The sequence below is a fragment of the Pinus tabuliformis genome, chromosome 5_2 (assembly GCF_031772625.1).
Source record: "Pinus tabuliformis cultivar Carrire ecotype Pingquan chromosome 5_2, CPIR1, whole genome shotgun sequence".
Taxonomy (NCBI): domain Eukaryota; kingdom Viridiplantae; phylum Streptophyta; class Pinopsida; order Pinales; family Pinaceae; genus Pinus; species Pinus tabuliformis.
This window is the reverse complement of record NC_142306.1, coordinates 448,630,989-448,643,770: the sequence shown is the minus strand read 5'-3', so window position 1 is coordinate 448,643,770 and position 12,782 is coordinate 448,630,989. Positions and strand designations below refer to the sequence as shown.

The 12,782-nt window shown below is 41.6% G+C and overlaps 2 protein-coding genes and 1 pseudogene across 4 annotated transcripts; 2 read left to right on the top strand and 1 right to left on the bottom strand.

Annotated features, from left to right (window-relative positions):
• Nucleotides 1-224: 224 nt before the first annotated feature.
• On the bottom strand, nucleotides 225-3,304 carry LOC149159604 (eukaryotic translation initiation factor 3 subunit D pseudogene; annotated as a pseudogene). Of its 2 annotated transcripts, none has more exons than XR_016261752.1 (2): nucleotides 3,167-3,304; nucleotides 225-2,163 (listed from the first exon to the last, which is right to left on the bottom strand). The product of XR_016261752.1 is annotated as a eukaryotic translation initiation factor 3 subunit D pseudogene, transcript variant X2 (transcript). The 2 variants fall into 2 exon arrangements; XR_016261751.1 differs by having other exon boundaries at nucleotides 3,106-3,300.
• A 2,094-nt stretch (nucleotides 3,305-5,398) lies between these two features.
• On the top strand, nucleotides 5,399-6,124 carry LOC149159603 (uncharacterized). The gene has a single exon (XM_089434354.1). It carries the CDS (start codon nucleotides 5,399-5,401, stop codon nucleotides 6,122-6,124), a length of 726 nt encoding a protein of 241 aa, XP_089290480.1.
• Nucleotides 6,125-6,980: 856 nt separating this feature from the next.
• On the top strand, nucleotides 6,981-7,952 carry LOC149159602 (uncharacterized). Its single transcript, XM_089434353.1, has one exon. It carries the CDS (start codon nucleotides 6,981-6,983, stop codon nucleotides 7,950-7,952), a length of 972 nt encoding a protein of 323 aa, XP_089290479.1.
• Nucleotides 7,953-12,782: the final 4,830 nt, after the last annotated feature.

Genomic DNA, 12,782 nt, shown 5'->3' with positions numbered 1-12,782 from the left:
AACAAGCTAGCCAATGTCACTATGTGAAGGGCATGAATTGAAAGTATTACAAACAACTGTCGCATAGAGAAACCCAGTAAGTGGCCAAGGTCCAGTGAAGGAAATAAATTAGAATTAGTACCGGTGATTTTTCAAAGGCATGCCACATAGAAAATCTAGTGATAAATCTTGTAGCAAGAAGCAGTCTCAGAAAAAAGTACTATGCTGTTGGCTTAAACAAAAAGTATCCCTCAAACTTGGTCTGTCTATATGAGAAAACCATAGCCCAGTCAACATGCATTCAAAAAAGTGGCCGGCATTAACTTTGCCAGGAAAACAACATATAATATGCTAAATGTTTTTTGTACATTCAACGAAGATAAGTACTCACTAAGAGATCACGTAAGCATCCTATCAATTACTACTCTGAACATTTCTACCCCTAAAGACATGTATTGCAAAAACAAACCTCAAGAATATCTTAAAAATAAAACCACCCTGCCCGGCGGACTACACGTCTGCGTTAACATCCTTCTCTTCATCTGGCTTAGCAGCAGTTTCTTCCTCTGCTGGAGGGGGTACCTGCTCTTCCTCAGGAAGAGGTTCCTCCACATAATCATTCTCAAATGCATCGGTAGGAACCTCATATACTCTCACCTGAGGCTTGGAAGGATCTTTAACGAGTACATATTTTCCTTCATTCAGTTTCAGAAAGAGATCAACAATTGATTTCACAATACCCCACATATTAGAAGTGTTCAAATTAATCTGCATAGCGAATTCCTTGGGCTTGTATCCTTGAACACTCAAAATAACATGATTGAAGTGATCACGAGGGTGAACTCGTGACACATAACCCAACTTCATAACGTCTGCACTTGCCAGAAGAGCTTGCGCTGTCCATTTTGCAAGCTTGTTTGCATTGTTCTTGAGCTCAGTTGCCAAAACAGCACCTCGTTGAGTTTCTAGTTTCTGGCGCCAATCAACTCCAGAATACTTTGGATCAAATTCATTCAAAGCATTCAAAGTGAGGAATTGTGTTTGCCCCCTTAAATCCAAAACACTGTGGACTTCACATCTTGCGACCAGTGCTACATCCTCATCCAATTTCCAGCGCCTGTACCGATACGCAACAGATGCTACCTCCTCTCCCTCAGAGGCAAATGGATTGGGCTCTTCAAACTCCACCTTATTGCCATCTCTAATCAGGACCTGCTGTGAGAAGTTCTGGTTGATATATGCTGCCTCAACACTTAGAGAATGTGCAGAGTTGATATCTTCCTTTGCTTCAGGCAAAGGCTCCTGGGATGTCTCATTTACAGACAACAAATCCAACTGAGACCCATCTCTCTTGTCAAAGAATAGCTTGTTGCCTACCTTCTGCACTACTATGTCCCATGAATAGACTGACCGTGGAGAGCACATCAATGTAGCCAGGATTGTATCTGTGGCAAACACAGTAGCCTTGTCCTCACTTGCAAGTCGCCTGATAACAGGATCATCAGTAGTGGTTACCTTGAAGAAGTTTCTGTTCTTGAAACGCTCTAGGCGCTTGTCATTCTTCGGCGCGACTCGATCATATGCCCTGTCATAATATTCAAGAGCACCACACATCACTATATCCTCCGGTTCACCAACACTGTAACTCAATTTGGAAAATGTAGTGAATGGAATCTGATCAAGCATGGTCCATTCAGGCTGAATATCTACAGAACTCTTGAGCACAGCAGCTTCCCTACGTTGCATATTGTTCCTGTTTTGATTGTAAAACCGATCCCGGCGCTGACGCTCCTTCTCAGCCTCCCGCTTTTTGGCCTCAACTTCTTCGTCCTTTCTCTGGGGGAGCTGCCTCTGTTGTTGGAACCTCCACCTGGGGCCAAACCTGGGCTTTGGAGGGGGTTTCCCATCCACCAAACGAAATGATTCCTCATCTGCCTCGTCAAAAATAAAGTCGAAGACATTACTTTCTTGCCCACTTCTCGCACTGGGCCGAACATTATAGTTTCGGGTCCAATCTGCCACCCTTCCAAGCCTCTCATTTTTGGAGAAAGGGGCATAGGGCACATTCTGCAGTTGATTTTCTAGCATAACATGGTCGTCCTGAGGTCCCCATCCATCTGGATTGTCTGCGACATTTGGGACTTTTAACTGGGGTTGCTTTGATCCAACCATGTTTTCAGATATCTAGGAAAACAAACAAAACGAATTTTATCAGTGTTCCCATCTATTTTGAACTAAAAGACAACATCTTAGTGCTTCAGAAAGCAACAAACTCTAAACAAACAAAAATGTCAAAAGTCCAGACACCGAAAATATAAACGAAATGTTAGAATCTTATATATCAAAATACCACATATAAATTACCGGATCTTAAAGCCCTGCTAAACATGAAATCTCTTATTAATCTGATAGCATAAATGTCAAAACTCAAGCAAACTCGCTAAAATTTTCAGAAAAGAACATATAAATCTGACCCCCAGCTGTCACAGTTAATGCAATCGAGAGTCCGAGATGATGTTAAAAGTGAGGATATTGAAAGCCCAGAAATAAAATCAAATGAAAATTTGAGACCTCGTGAAAACCACAAACTCCGGATGCTGAAAAAATCTCCATATGCAAACCCTAGTTGCCAAACAAGCCAGAGAAAAGCTCATACAGACCTAAAAAACGAGGCCTTTTCTGCCAACTGAGATGCAAATGCATCAAAGAATCTCAGATCATGCAAAACGCGTGATATTTAAATCCCAGAAATGAAAACGATGGCATTAAAACCCTGCTAAGCAAACAATATCCCAAATCTTCTGAAAGAACACATATTAAATACCCAGTTGTCCAACTAACCCGAAAAGAGCCTTTTTTAGAAAGAAAAAAAAGCAACTTGGAACCCTAGCTGCCAATTAAGATGCATAAATCTCTATAAAAATCCGATATGTCAAAAACGCAGGTACATAGAACCTCCCAACATTGAAGCCATAGATGTATAGAAAACCCAGATGTTAAAACCCTAGCAGGCACGTATGAGAACAGTCTATGAAAGATAAGCTTTCTATATAGCTATAAAAAAACTGAAACAAAGGTACATAAAATTATCATAGATGAAATGAAACAAGGCTGCTCATGACCAACCTGTTTCGGAGATAAGATAATTGCAGGTAAACCGAAGAAGGAGGTGGTGATGGTACTCAACTGACGGGTTGGCCTGCCTGAAGTTGATCTTCGCTCCCGTTTTCACAATTTGATGGGCTCTTTCTAGATTTGGGCAAATGATTCTAAGCCAGTTAAACTTCTACTACGCACCATCTAAGCGATATTACTTTGACCTATTAAAAAATAAATATGTAAAATAAATTAGCACAGGGCATAGGGATACAATAGCATTAAAAGAATTATTAAGTGCTATTTTTATGATAAATAAATTTCATAAGATAAACTTAATAAAATAATTACGGTTCACAAAAAGTTTTGACTTTCTGTTGGGTTAAATCACATCGGTCAAGGTGGATACAATAGTATTAAAAGAATTATTAAGTGCTATTTTTATGATAAATAACTTTCTTATTGTTGGGTTAAATCACATCGGTCAAGGTGGATACAATAGTATTAAAAGAATTATTAAGTGCTATTTTTATGATAAATAAATTTCATAAGATAAACTTAATAAAATAATTATGGTTCACAAAAAGTTGTGTGTTTTTGTTGGGTTAAATCACATTCACATCAGTGAAAAAAAATCCATTTTACTAAGCAGAAATATAAGTAATTTTACCCTTTTTTAGGTTTCGGGTTAATTAGCTTTTTTAAAATTTTATTTAATAAAACATGTCATGTAATAAAAGTTTAATAAAGGCAAAATAATAATCATATGAGACACTTATTTCAAGCTATTCCAAGTTGAATGTTGGACAAGACATCTAGTGTGAGTGTTCTTTTGGTTTATTGGCTAAGAAAATTGGCAAAGGCAATGGCGAAGGCTTTGGACAGGCAAAATGGCATTTTTTGCACATTTATTTATGAAAATAATGGAAATTAGGAGAAAATGAAAGTGAAAGGTCACAAGCTGCATGTGAGAAGGAAATTGAAGGAAAATAATGGAAAATGAAGAAAATAGAGGCCTAATTGATAAAAAGGCTTCTGAGGATCAATTTGTAACATTTTTTCAATTCAGTTTTGGAGCTCTCTCATTATTCTCTCCCTCGCTCTCACTCTTGGACACTTAGAGTTTTCTTGGAGCACTTTGGCATTGGATCAAGAAAGGCAAAGAAGGCAAGAGGAAGGAAGGAGCAAGCAAGGAAGAACAAGATCAAGCAGTTATAGCAGGATTCTTTGCAGGTATCGATTTGCATGTGTGTTTTCCTTGCTAGATTTGGCATGTGTGGTATTGCATGTGGTTCTTTCGTTGTTATGGCATGGGTTTTGCCAAGTGTGACAGTGTTTTAAGCCTAACTTTGTCATTTCCGGATAGTCATGGTGTGATGGGGTTCTCATGTTTTGGTTGAGCTAGATTTCCAAATGGATTCAAAGTTGATTTAGGTGGATCTTTGAATGATAGAACACATGGCCTATTAACCCCTAAACCAGACTGTGGGTTGCGGTAAAGCCAGATTTTTTGTTGCCTCAGTGGGCCTAGGAATCCTTGACCGGTGAATGGCGGGCAATATGGTAAAGCCTAGAGGTGGGTGCTCTCCATCAAGCCTAGTAATCCCGAGATGGGATATGCGGTAAATCCTGGAGAGTGGATCTCAGTTTAGGGCCTAGTGATCCAATGTCGATCGCAGTTATGCCTGAGAGACTAGGAGACAGGAAAATTCATCATAGTGTAGGTGGAGAAATTCGGTGGCATCTATGCTTGTTTGGCCTAGTGATCTGGTGGAGATCATGGTAAAGCTTGTTATTACATGTTTATTATTTGACCTAGTGATCCGAGATGGATAAGGGTAAAGTTTGGTTTCTATTGATGAGGGTGAGGTGGTTTAGCCTCGGGGATACCCTGGTTGGTTCTTTTGGTTTGAGTCCCACATTCATGCTTGGAATATGGCACGAGGGTGAATGGTTGAAGAGAGAATTGGCTTAGCCATTCTATGGTCAGGTGGAAAGTGGTAGTCTCATCTTAGGTTGGATTTTGCATTCATTAATAAGAGGTTCTCTCCTTGATATATTATGTATAAATGTATTGGTTTATATGTGGATTTTATGGATAGACGAGCGTGCGCGTTTTGGAGCTCCCGCGCCTTGCTCCCCTTCGGCACTGCGTTCTCTGTAGGCCCCCGCTTGGCAGCCCCTACTGCTGGGCTTCCGAAGCCCCCGCGACCTGCTTCCTTCGGCCCTGCGGTTCTCAACAAGCCCCTGCTGCTGGGCGTCCATCCTTGCTCCTGGCTGCCATTTTGACTGCCTGCGATTTTGAGTCCGCTCTTGGGCCGTTATGGCCCCTCCAGAGGCGCCATCGGAGGAGGCCTTCCAGCAAGCATTCTCCGACCTGGTTCGCTCTCTTCCGCCTCAGCGAAATCGTCCCTCAGTTTCGAAGTTTGTTAAAAAACTGGATGGGTTGCAGGAAGTCTCTCTGCCTCCAACCTTGCCCCGTATGGTTGCGCTTGCCTTAGCTGAAAGAGGCCTTATTGGGCAGTTTACAGGCCTCTGGCCCTCACCTAAAACAGTTCAGAGGTGGGTGGAAAGGAACTGGTCAGACAAAACTCAAGGGAAAATCTCTATCAGATTTTGTGGAAAAGGATATTTTACATTCCACTTTGAAACCAAGGAAGACAAGGATTTGATTTTTCGAAATGGGCCTTATTTTATGGATTCCAGAGGTCTGTACCTCAACAAGTGGACTCCAGATTTTGATCCGGAGCTGGATATCCCTAGTGCTGTGCCTGTTTGGGTCCGCCTTCCTCACCTCCCCCTGCATTGTTGGGGAGATGAGTCAGTGCGTGCTATAGGGAATGTTGTAGGGAAATATATTGACCGGAGCGAACCTAAAGACAACATGCAATCCTGTGCTCGCATTTGTGTTGAAGTTGATTTGGGGAAAGGCTTGCCAGAAGCCATCAAGATAAAGGTGGATGACTGGACACACATTCAGCAGCTTGACTATGAACAGATTCCCTTCAAGTGTAAGGTATGTCACGAATATGGCCACTTTGCAAATTGATGTTCTAAACTTATTAATGTTGATAGTTCTCCATAGGAAGAACAATGGGAAGCAGTGAAAAAAAAAAGACAGCCCCTATTTCCATCCCTCATCATGAAGCTGGGTCTTCCCCTCGTCCCCTTCCCATTCCCCCTCCCAATCCCTCTCCCCCTTCTCCACCCCCCTCCTCCTCCCTTCCTCCCCTTCTTAGCCAGCCTGATCCCCTCTCCTCCTCCCCTTCCTCCAACCCCTTTCACATTCTTTCCCAACCCGAGGATCCCCCTTCTCCAAAGATTCATTCTCCCTCTGAACCTTCCCTTCCCTTGTCCATTTCATCTTCCCTCCCTTCTGATCCCCCCCCCCCCCCCAGAACCACTAGAAGCAATTCCAAGGAGCATGGATCCATTCCTGAAAACCAAAAGAAGCCTAGATGAAAATCTACCAAACAACAAAGAGACGAAAATGGTCAAAAAGACATAGCATTGGGTATTCAAAACCCTATAGAATCTTATATACAAGGGCAGATAAACAAGGATTCAATAAATAAAGACCTGGGAGGAAGAGCAACTCCTTGCATTCCATTGAAATGATGAAAATGCTTTCTTGGAACAGTAAGGGATTGGGGCACCCCACTAAAACAAACGTCTTAAAAGATCTCTTAATCCAAGAAAGACCAGAGATAGTTCTACTTCATGAAAAAAAACTAGGACAGGCAGAGATGAATAAAATTATTGAGAAGCATAAGTTTTATAAAGGATGTGTGTGCGAATCTAGAGGGGCTTCAGGAGGAATTGCCACACTTTTGCTTCAAGACAACTGGAACAAGATAGCAGAGACAATGGAATAGCATTGGATAAAGATTACTTTGAAGAACAACATGAGCAGCTATCGGCTTATCATTTACAATGTATACGTTCCGAATCACTATAGAGACAAGGAAGCTTGCTGGAACTCTCTCAGCAGCAACATAGCAGAGGAAGAGAACAGCAATATAATTCTAGGCGGCGATTTAAATCTTATCTTGCATGCTAATGAAAAGCATGGTGGTAGCTTCACTCCTGAGCCCTTCAGAAATCAGTTGGAGAATATTATGCAGCTTGCAGATCTGGTCGATATTGTTCCAAAGAATCGCAAGTTTACTTGGAGCAACCGCAGGCTTGGAAAAAGCAATATAATGGAACGACTGGATCGAATATTGGTAAATGTGTCCTTTCTCTCATCTTTTGCAGTTGTTCATGCTTCTATTCTCCCCTTCGCTTTTTTAGATCATTATCCCACTGCCTTATCTCTTGATTCCCATCGTCCCCTGGGCCCAATTCCTTTTAAATACAGTCCCTTATGGAATCATATTTCAGATGCCAAAATTCTAGTCCAGCAAACTTGGAGCGAGCATGTAGAAGGCTCACCAAGCTACATATGGGAAAGCAAATTGAGAAATGTCAGGAACGCTCTCAAGAATTGGGCAAAATCCCAATATAAAGAGCCAAAAGCAAATAAGCTAGCTGTGAAAGCTAAAATTGAAACTTTACATCAGGCAATGGAAAACCAAGAATACATTCAAGCAAGGAAAAACCAAGAAGAGGACCTCTACAATCAACTTTACAGTATCAGAAGAGAAGAGGAAGAAAAATGGCACATAAAATCAAGACAGGTTTGGCTGAAAAGTGGGGATAGGAATACATCCTTCTTCCACAAGCAAGCAACTATTAGACAAATCAGGAGTGACATAACAGAGATTATAGACAGCGTAGGTAACCAACACAATGATCAAGCTTCCATTAAAAATGCGGCTACAACACATCCCCATTACAACACAACCAGAAAAAGGGGAAGAGGAGAATTACACTGACTTTTTATAGCATTTTCCAAAGAAAATAACAGCAGAAGCCAATGAAAGACTAACTGAAGAGATAAAAGAGGAAGAAATCTTGGGAGCTATCTGGAGCCTCCAGCCTGACAAAGCTCCAGGCCCGGATGGTTTCCCAATTTGTTTCTACAGGGAGTATTGGGAAACCATCAAAAAGGACCTCATCAAGTACTACAAATGGATACAAATGAAAAATAAAATGGGAGGCTTCACAAACTCAACCCATCTTGTACTCATTCCCAAAGAGAACCGCCCCTCTTCCTTTTCCCGCTTCCGACCTATATCTCTATGCAACTCTTCATATAAAATTTTCACAAAAATCCTTGCCTCCCGACTCAAGCCTCTCTTGCCAAGCCTTATTTCTGAAAATCAAGGCGGTTTTATGGCTAACAGACAAATATCTGACCCCATCTTACTTGTTCAGGAAGCCATCCACTCCAACCTCTCTAGAAAGGAAAAGGGCTTCGTTCTGAAATTAGACCTGGCAAACGCCTTTGACAGAGTTTGGCACTCCTTTCTTTTTGCTACTCTCCAAAAAATGGGCTTCTCTTCCCCCTTCATTAATCTCATAAGAACCTGTGTTTCTAGACCTTGGATTGCCCCTCTCATCAATGGAAGGCCCGGCCCTGCTTTCCAATCTTCAAGAGGATTGAGGCAAGGTTGTCCTCTCTCTCCCTACTTATTCATTTTAATGGCTGAATCTTTCAACTGTGTCCTTGATCATAAGAGACAAGCAGGCCTCATCACCGGAATCAAATTTGAAGATGGAGTTAAAAACATCAATCACTCCCAATTTGCTGACAATACCCTGTTGATAGGAGGAGCATCTGCTATAATTGCCCGAAGGTTCAAGATCCTATTAGATAAGTTTATGAGATACTCTGGGCGAATGATAAACTATCTCGAAAGTTGCATTTACGGTTGGAATACTTTAGCCCAAACTCTCCAAAACCTATCCAACATCTTTGGGGTGCTGTGCAAGTTAAAATGGGACCACTTTAGCTACTTGGGTATGCCAGTGAGCATGGGTCGTGCTAGAGCTGAAATCTAGGACAAAATGCTTGATAAATTGAAAAAGAAGTCCACAACTAGGGATCCTTCTGGCTCAACCCAGCTGGCCCAATGGTGCTCCTAAAATCAGGCCTGTCTTCGCTTCCTTTATATCAGTTCTCCTTAGCTCAGGCGCCAACCTATTTTCATCACAAAATGGAAAGTATTCTTAGACATTTCTTATGGCAGGGTGGAAAAAATGATAAGAAAAAATATAACCTGGTTAGTTGGAAACAAGTTATCCATAGCCAGGAAAAAGGCGGGCTTGGAATCAGATCTCCATTGTTCACTAACTTAGCTTTTGGTGGCAAGCTTATTTGGAGACTGTTAGAGGAGCAACAAGCTTGGTGGAAAAGAGTCATCGAGGTCAAATACCTTAACAGTCCAAGGCAACAATTGCTAACCAGTGAAATACCTGTAAGGAGCAGCACAGGTATTTGGAAACTCTGCAAAAAAGCCATCTCTTTTATGGCTCAAAATGTTTCATTGGTTCCCAAAGGTGGGAACAAAGTCAGCATTGGAAGCGATAAGATAATGGGAAATAAAGCCATCAGCAGCTTCCCAGGTATGGAACCAATCATCCTCTATTTGCAAAGCAAGGGATTATATCATTTAAATCAAATATCTCATTGGGATATAGATACGCAAGCGTGGAAGGGTTGGAACTTCCCTCCCATCCCTGTTCATCTCAAAGATTCCTTTAACAATTTCCATAATCATCTCCATAATATTGCACCTATATCTAAAAATGGTGTTGACGGCTTTCGTTGGGATCCTACGGGTTCAAGCTACTCAATTCAGGCAGGTTACAATTATTTGTGCAACAGGGATCTCCCCACTTCTCCATGGACATATTGGAAAGAAACTTGGAAAGCTGAAGCTATCCCCAAGGTTAAATTCTTCATGTGGACCCTTTTAAAAGGGAAGACTCTCACCTCAAAAAATCTGCAAAAGAAAGGTATCATGGGTCCCTCCCGATGCTCGAATTGTCATGAAGCTGAAGAGACCATGCAGCATCTTTTCATTTCATGTCCCTTCGCCATCTCTTGTTGGAAAGGCATAGCCCCCTTTGACTCATTCACCTGGAATTCACATCAGTCCATTGGCGAAGCCTTAAGCTTCTGGAAGAAAAGTTATCCCTGGCAAAAAAAGAAAAATAGCATTGTCAAGAGGGTTTGGGATGCCCTCCCTTACGCACTCTTATGGAAAATATGGATTGCAAGAAACCGCAAGGTTTTCAGAGACCAGGAGACTTTAACCAGACGTCTTTGCAGCAAAGCCAAAAGTCTGGCAATAGAAACCATAGCCGCTAAGAATCTCAAGAAAATCGACATGGCCAGCCTCTATAACGAAGAGAGAGACTTCATCAGGAATCTGATAGACAAGTGTAGCATCCTCTCTCCAGCAGTCAACTTCAATAGCTCTTCTAACAACTTCAACTGGAAAATCAGATTAAAGCAGGGTGAATTCACTGACTGGATCTTCAACAGCAACACTCATATCATCTTCTTTGATGGCGCCTCCAAGTCTAATCTGGGGGTTGTGGGAGCAGGGGGAATCATATATACACCCAAAGGAGACCCCCTTATCTCTTTTGAGTGGGGTCTGGGAAATCTTTCCAACAACAGAGCAGAGGCCCTGGCTCTCTATCAAAGCTTACTCCAGCTTCAAATCCTCGAAATTAAGAAAGCTTGGATATTTGGGGACTCTGCTATTATCATTAGTCTCATGAACAACAAGAGAAAGCCCTCAAACATCCATATACAGCAAATCATCAGCAAATGTCAAAGTATGATCAGCCAAAATTGGGAGATAAAAAATTTCCATGTCCTCCGCAATTTAAACCGAGAAGCAGAAAAGCTCGCCAGTCAAGCTTGTACCAAAACCAAAGGAATTTTTTTTTGCAATAACAAAGATTCCTTTCTTTATCTCCCCTGATCTCCTTCTTGACTAATGACAAATCGTTTAAGACCGACTTCTGATCGAACTTATAAGGCGCCCTCTGTCCAAATCTTCTGCAATCCTGATTTGGTTTTCCTTCTGCCGCCGAATGTCTTGTCTCCTATTCTTTTCGACACCACACTCTTATCAACTTCTGCTCTCTCAAGAAAAACCCGTGAGGCCTTCACCTTCCACCGCGTGCCTCTGCCCCTTATCCCTTCCAGTTTGTTGGCTTTATTGGCCTGGACACAGGTGTTGACCATCGCTGCTGCATTCTATTCAGTCGCCCTTCAGTTATTTCTCCCTTTCTCATCCTGTCGTTGTTGCTGCTCTCATATTCAAGATCCCATGGAAAATTATATGTTGGAGAACTTTAATGATTCAAGCGCCAGCTGCTACAACCTCATCATCACTGACCAAGATTGCAAGTCAGAGGATTCTTCCACGTGGCAGAACAATCATTTAGATACAGATTAAGATGCTTTGTAAAGCTTGTATTCTTCTCTTCCAATTCATCCGAATTTATTCTTGTATCAGTCTTCCTCATGTCAAAAAACATCGGAAAATAGCAGATGGTGGCATTGTAGTCAAAGAGCAAGCTTTTCACTCGAGCTCCAAGCCTGTACTTCTGGAGCTTTGCCTCCTATACTTTTTTTGAATGATAAACAGTAGCCGATTTTGTGAAAAATATATATATATATGTGGATTTTATGGTTGATGTATCTTGATATTTTTGTTGTTATTATGTTGGTTATAGCATGTATTATGACAGTGGTGATATATGGCTTTCCTCGTGTTTTTATTTGGAAATGAATGAACAATGTATCTATGACCTAATAGATGATCATGCAGCTAATGGTATAATGGAACAATGTTTCTTAGAGATTCTCAGATAAGTATGAGACCCCTATGCTCAGATATGTTGTTTACACTTGTAGATTACATATTTGTGATATATTTGAAAAAATGCCTATCATGGCTAGTAGGGGTTCAGTCAAGCCCTTTATTAAGTAATTGAATTTTTATCATCATTCCCTTGTTATATTTTTGTTTTGAAGGTGTCATTTAATTCTAGGCAGTGACCTGGGCTCTGGGCCTGAAAAAGTGGCTAAAATCTCAAGGATGTTGGCACAACACTGAGAAAAATAGTCCCTAGACACTAGCATGCCATGTTGTGGGAGCGTCTAGAGATTTCTGGACGTTGGCACAACATTGAGCAAAATAGTCCCTTGATGCTGGCATGCCCATATAATGGGAGTGTTCGGGGGTTGACTGGTCTAAAAATTTAGTGGGACCCAGGGGCTAGTTACCTGAGTGGTTGGGATGGTTCCCAAGAGTCCTATAGCTGATGTGGAAGGTTTGTAAATTGTGTTTCTGTTGATTCCACTTCCTTAAGGTCACATAGAAGTTGAATCCCATCATAGTAGCATCTCGTCACACATTTGCCCCGGTTGGTCGGTTACTTGGGTAGATGTGGGAGGAGGGTGTTACACAGTGGTATCAAAGCATAGTTCACCCCTCATATTGGGGCAGTGTGCGTTGGTCACGCATCCATGTCAGTTGTAAGTGTGTTTATCATCCTTGTAGTCTATGTGATTGTTGCATATGCATGGTGTTGGTCATGGTTGTAGTGATGTCGCCATGTGAAAGAGGATATTGTCGTTGTGAAATGTGTCTTCATGAGTGTATGGTTGGTTACCGGTTGTTTATGACTGTGTATTGTCAGTGTACATTGGTATGGTTGTTATTATCATGCATGAGGTCATGATATGCGTGGTTGATATGGTCATGCATTGATGACTGGACTCTAGCTAGAATCAT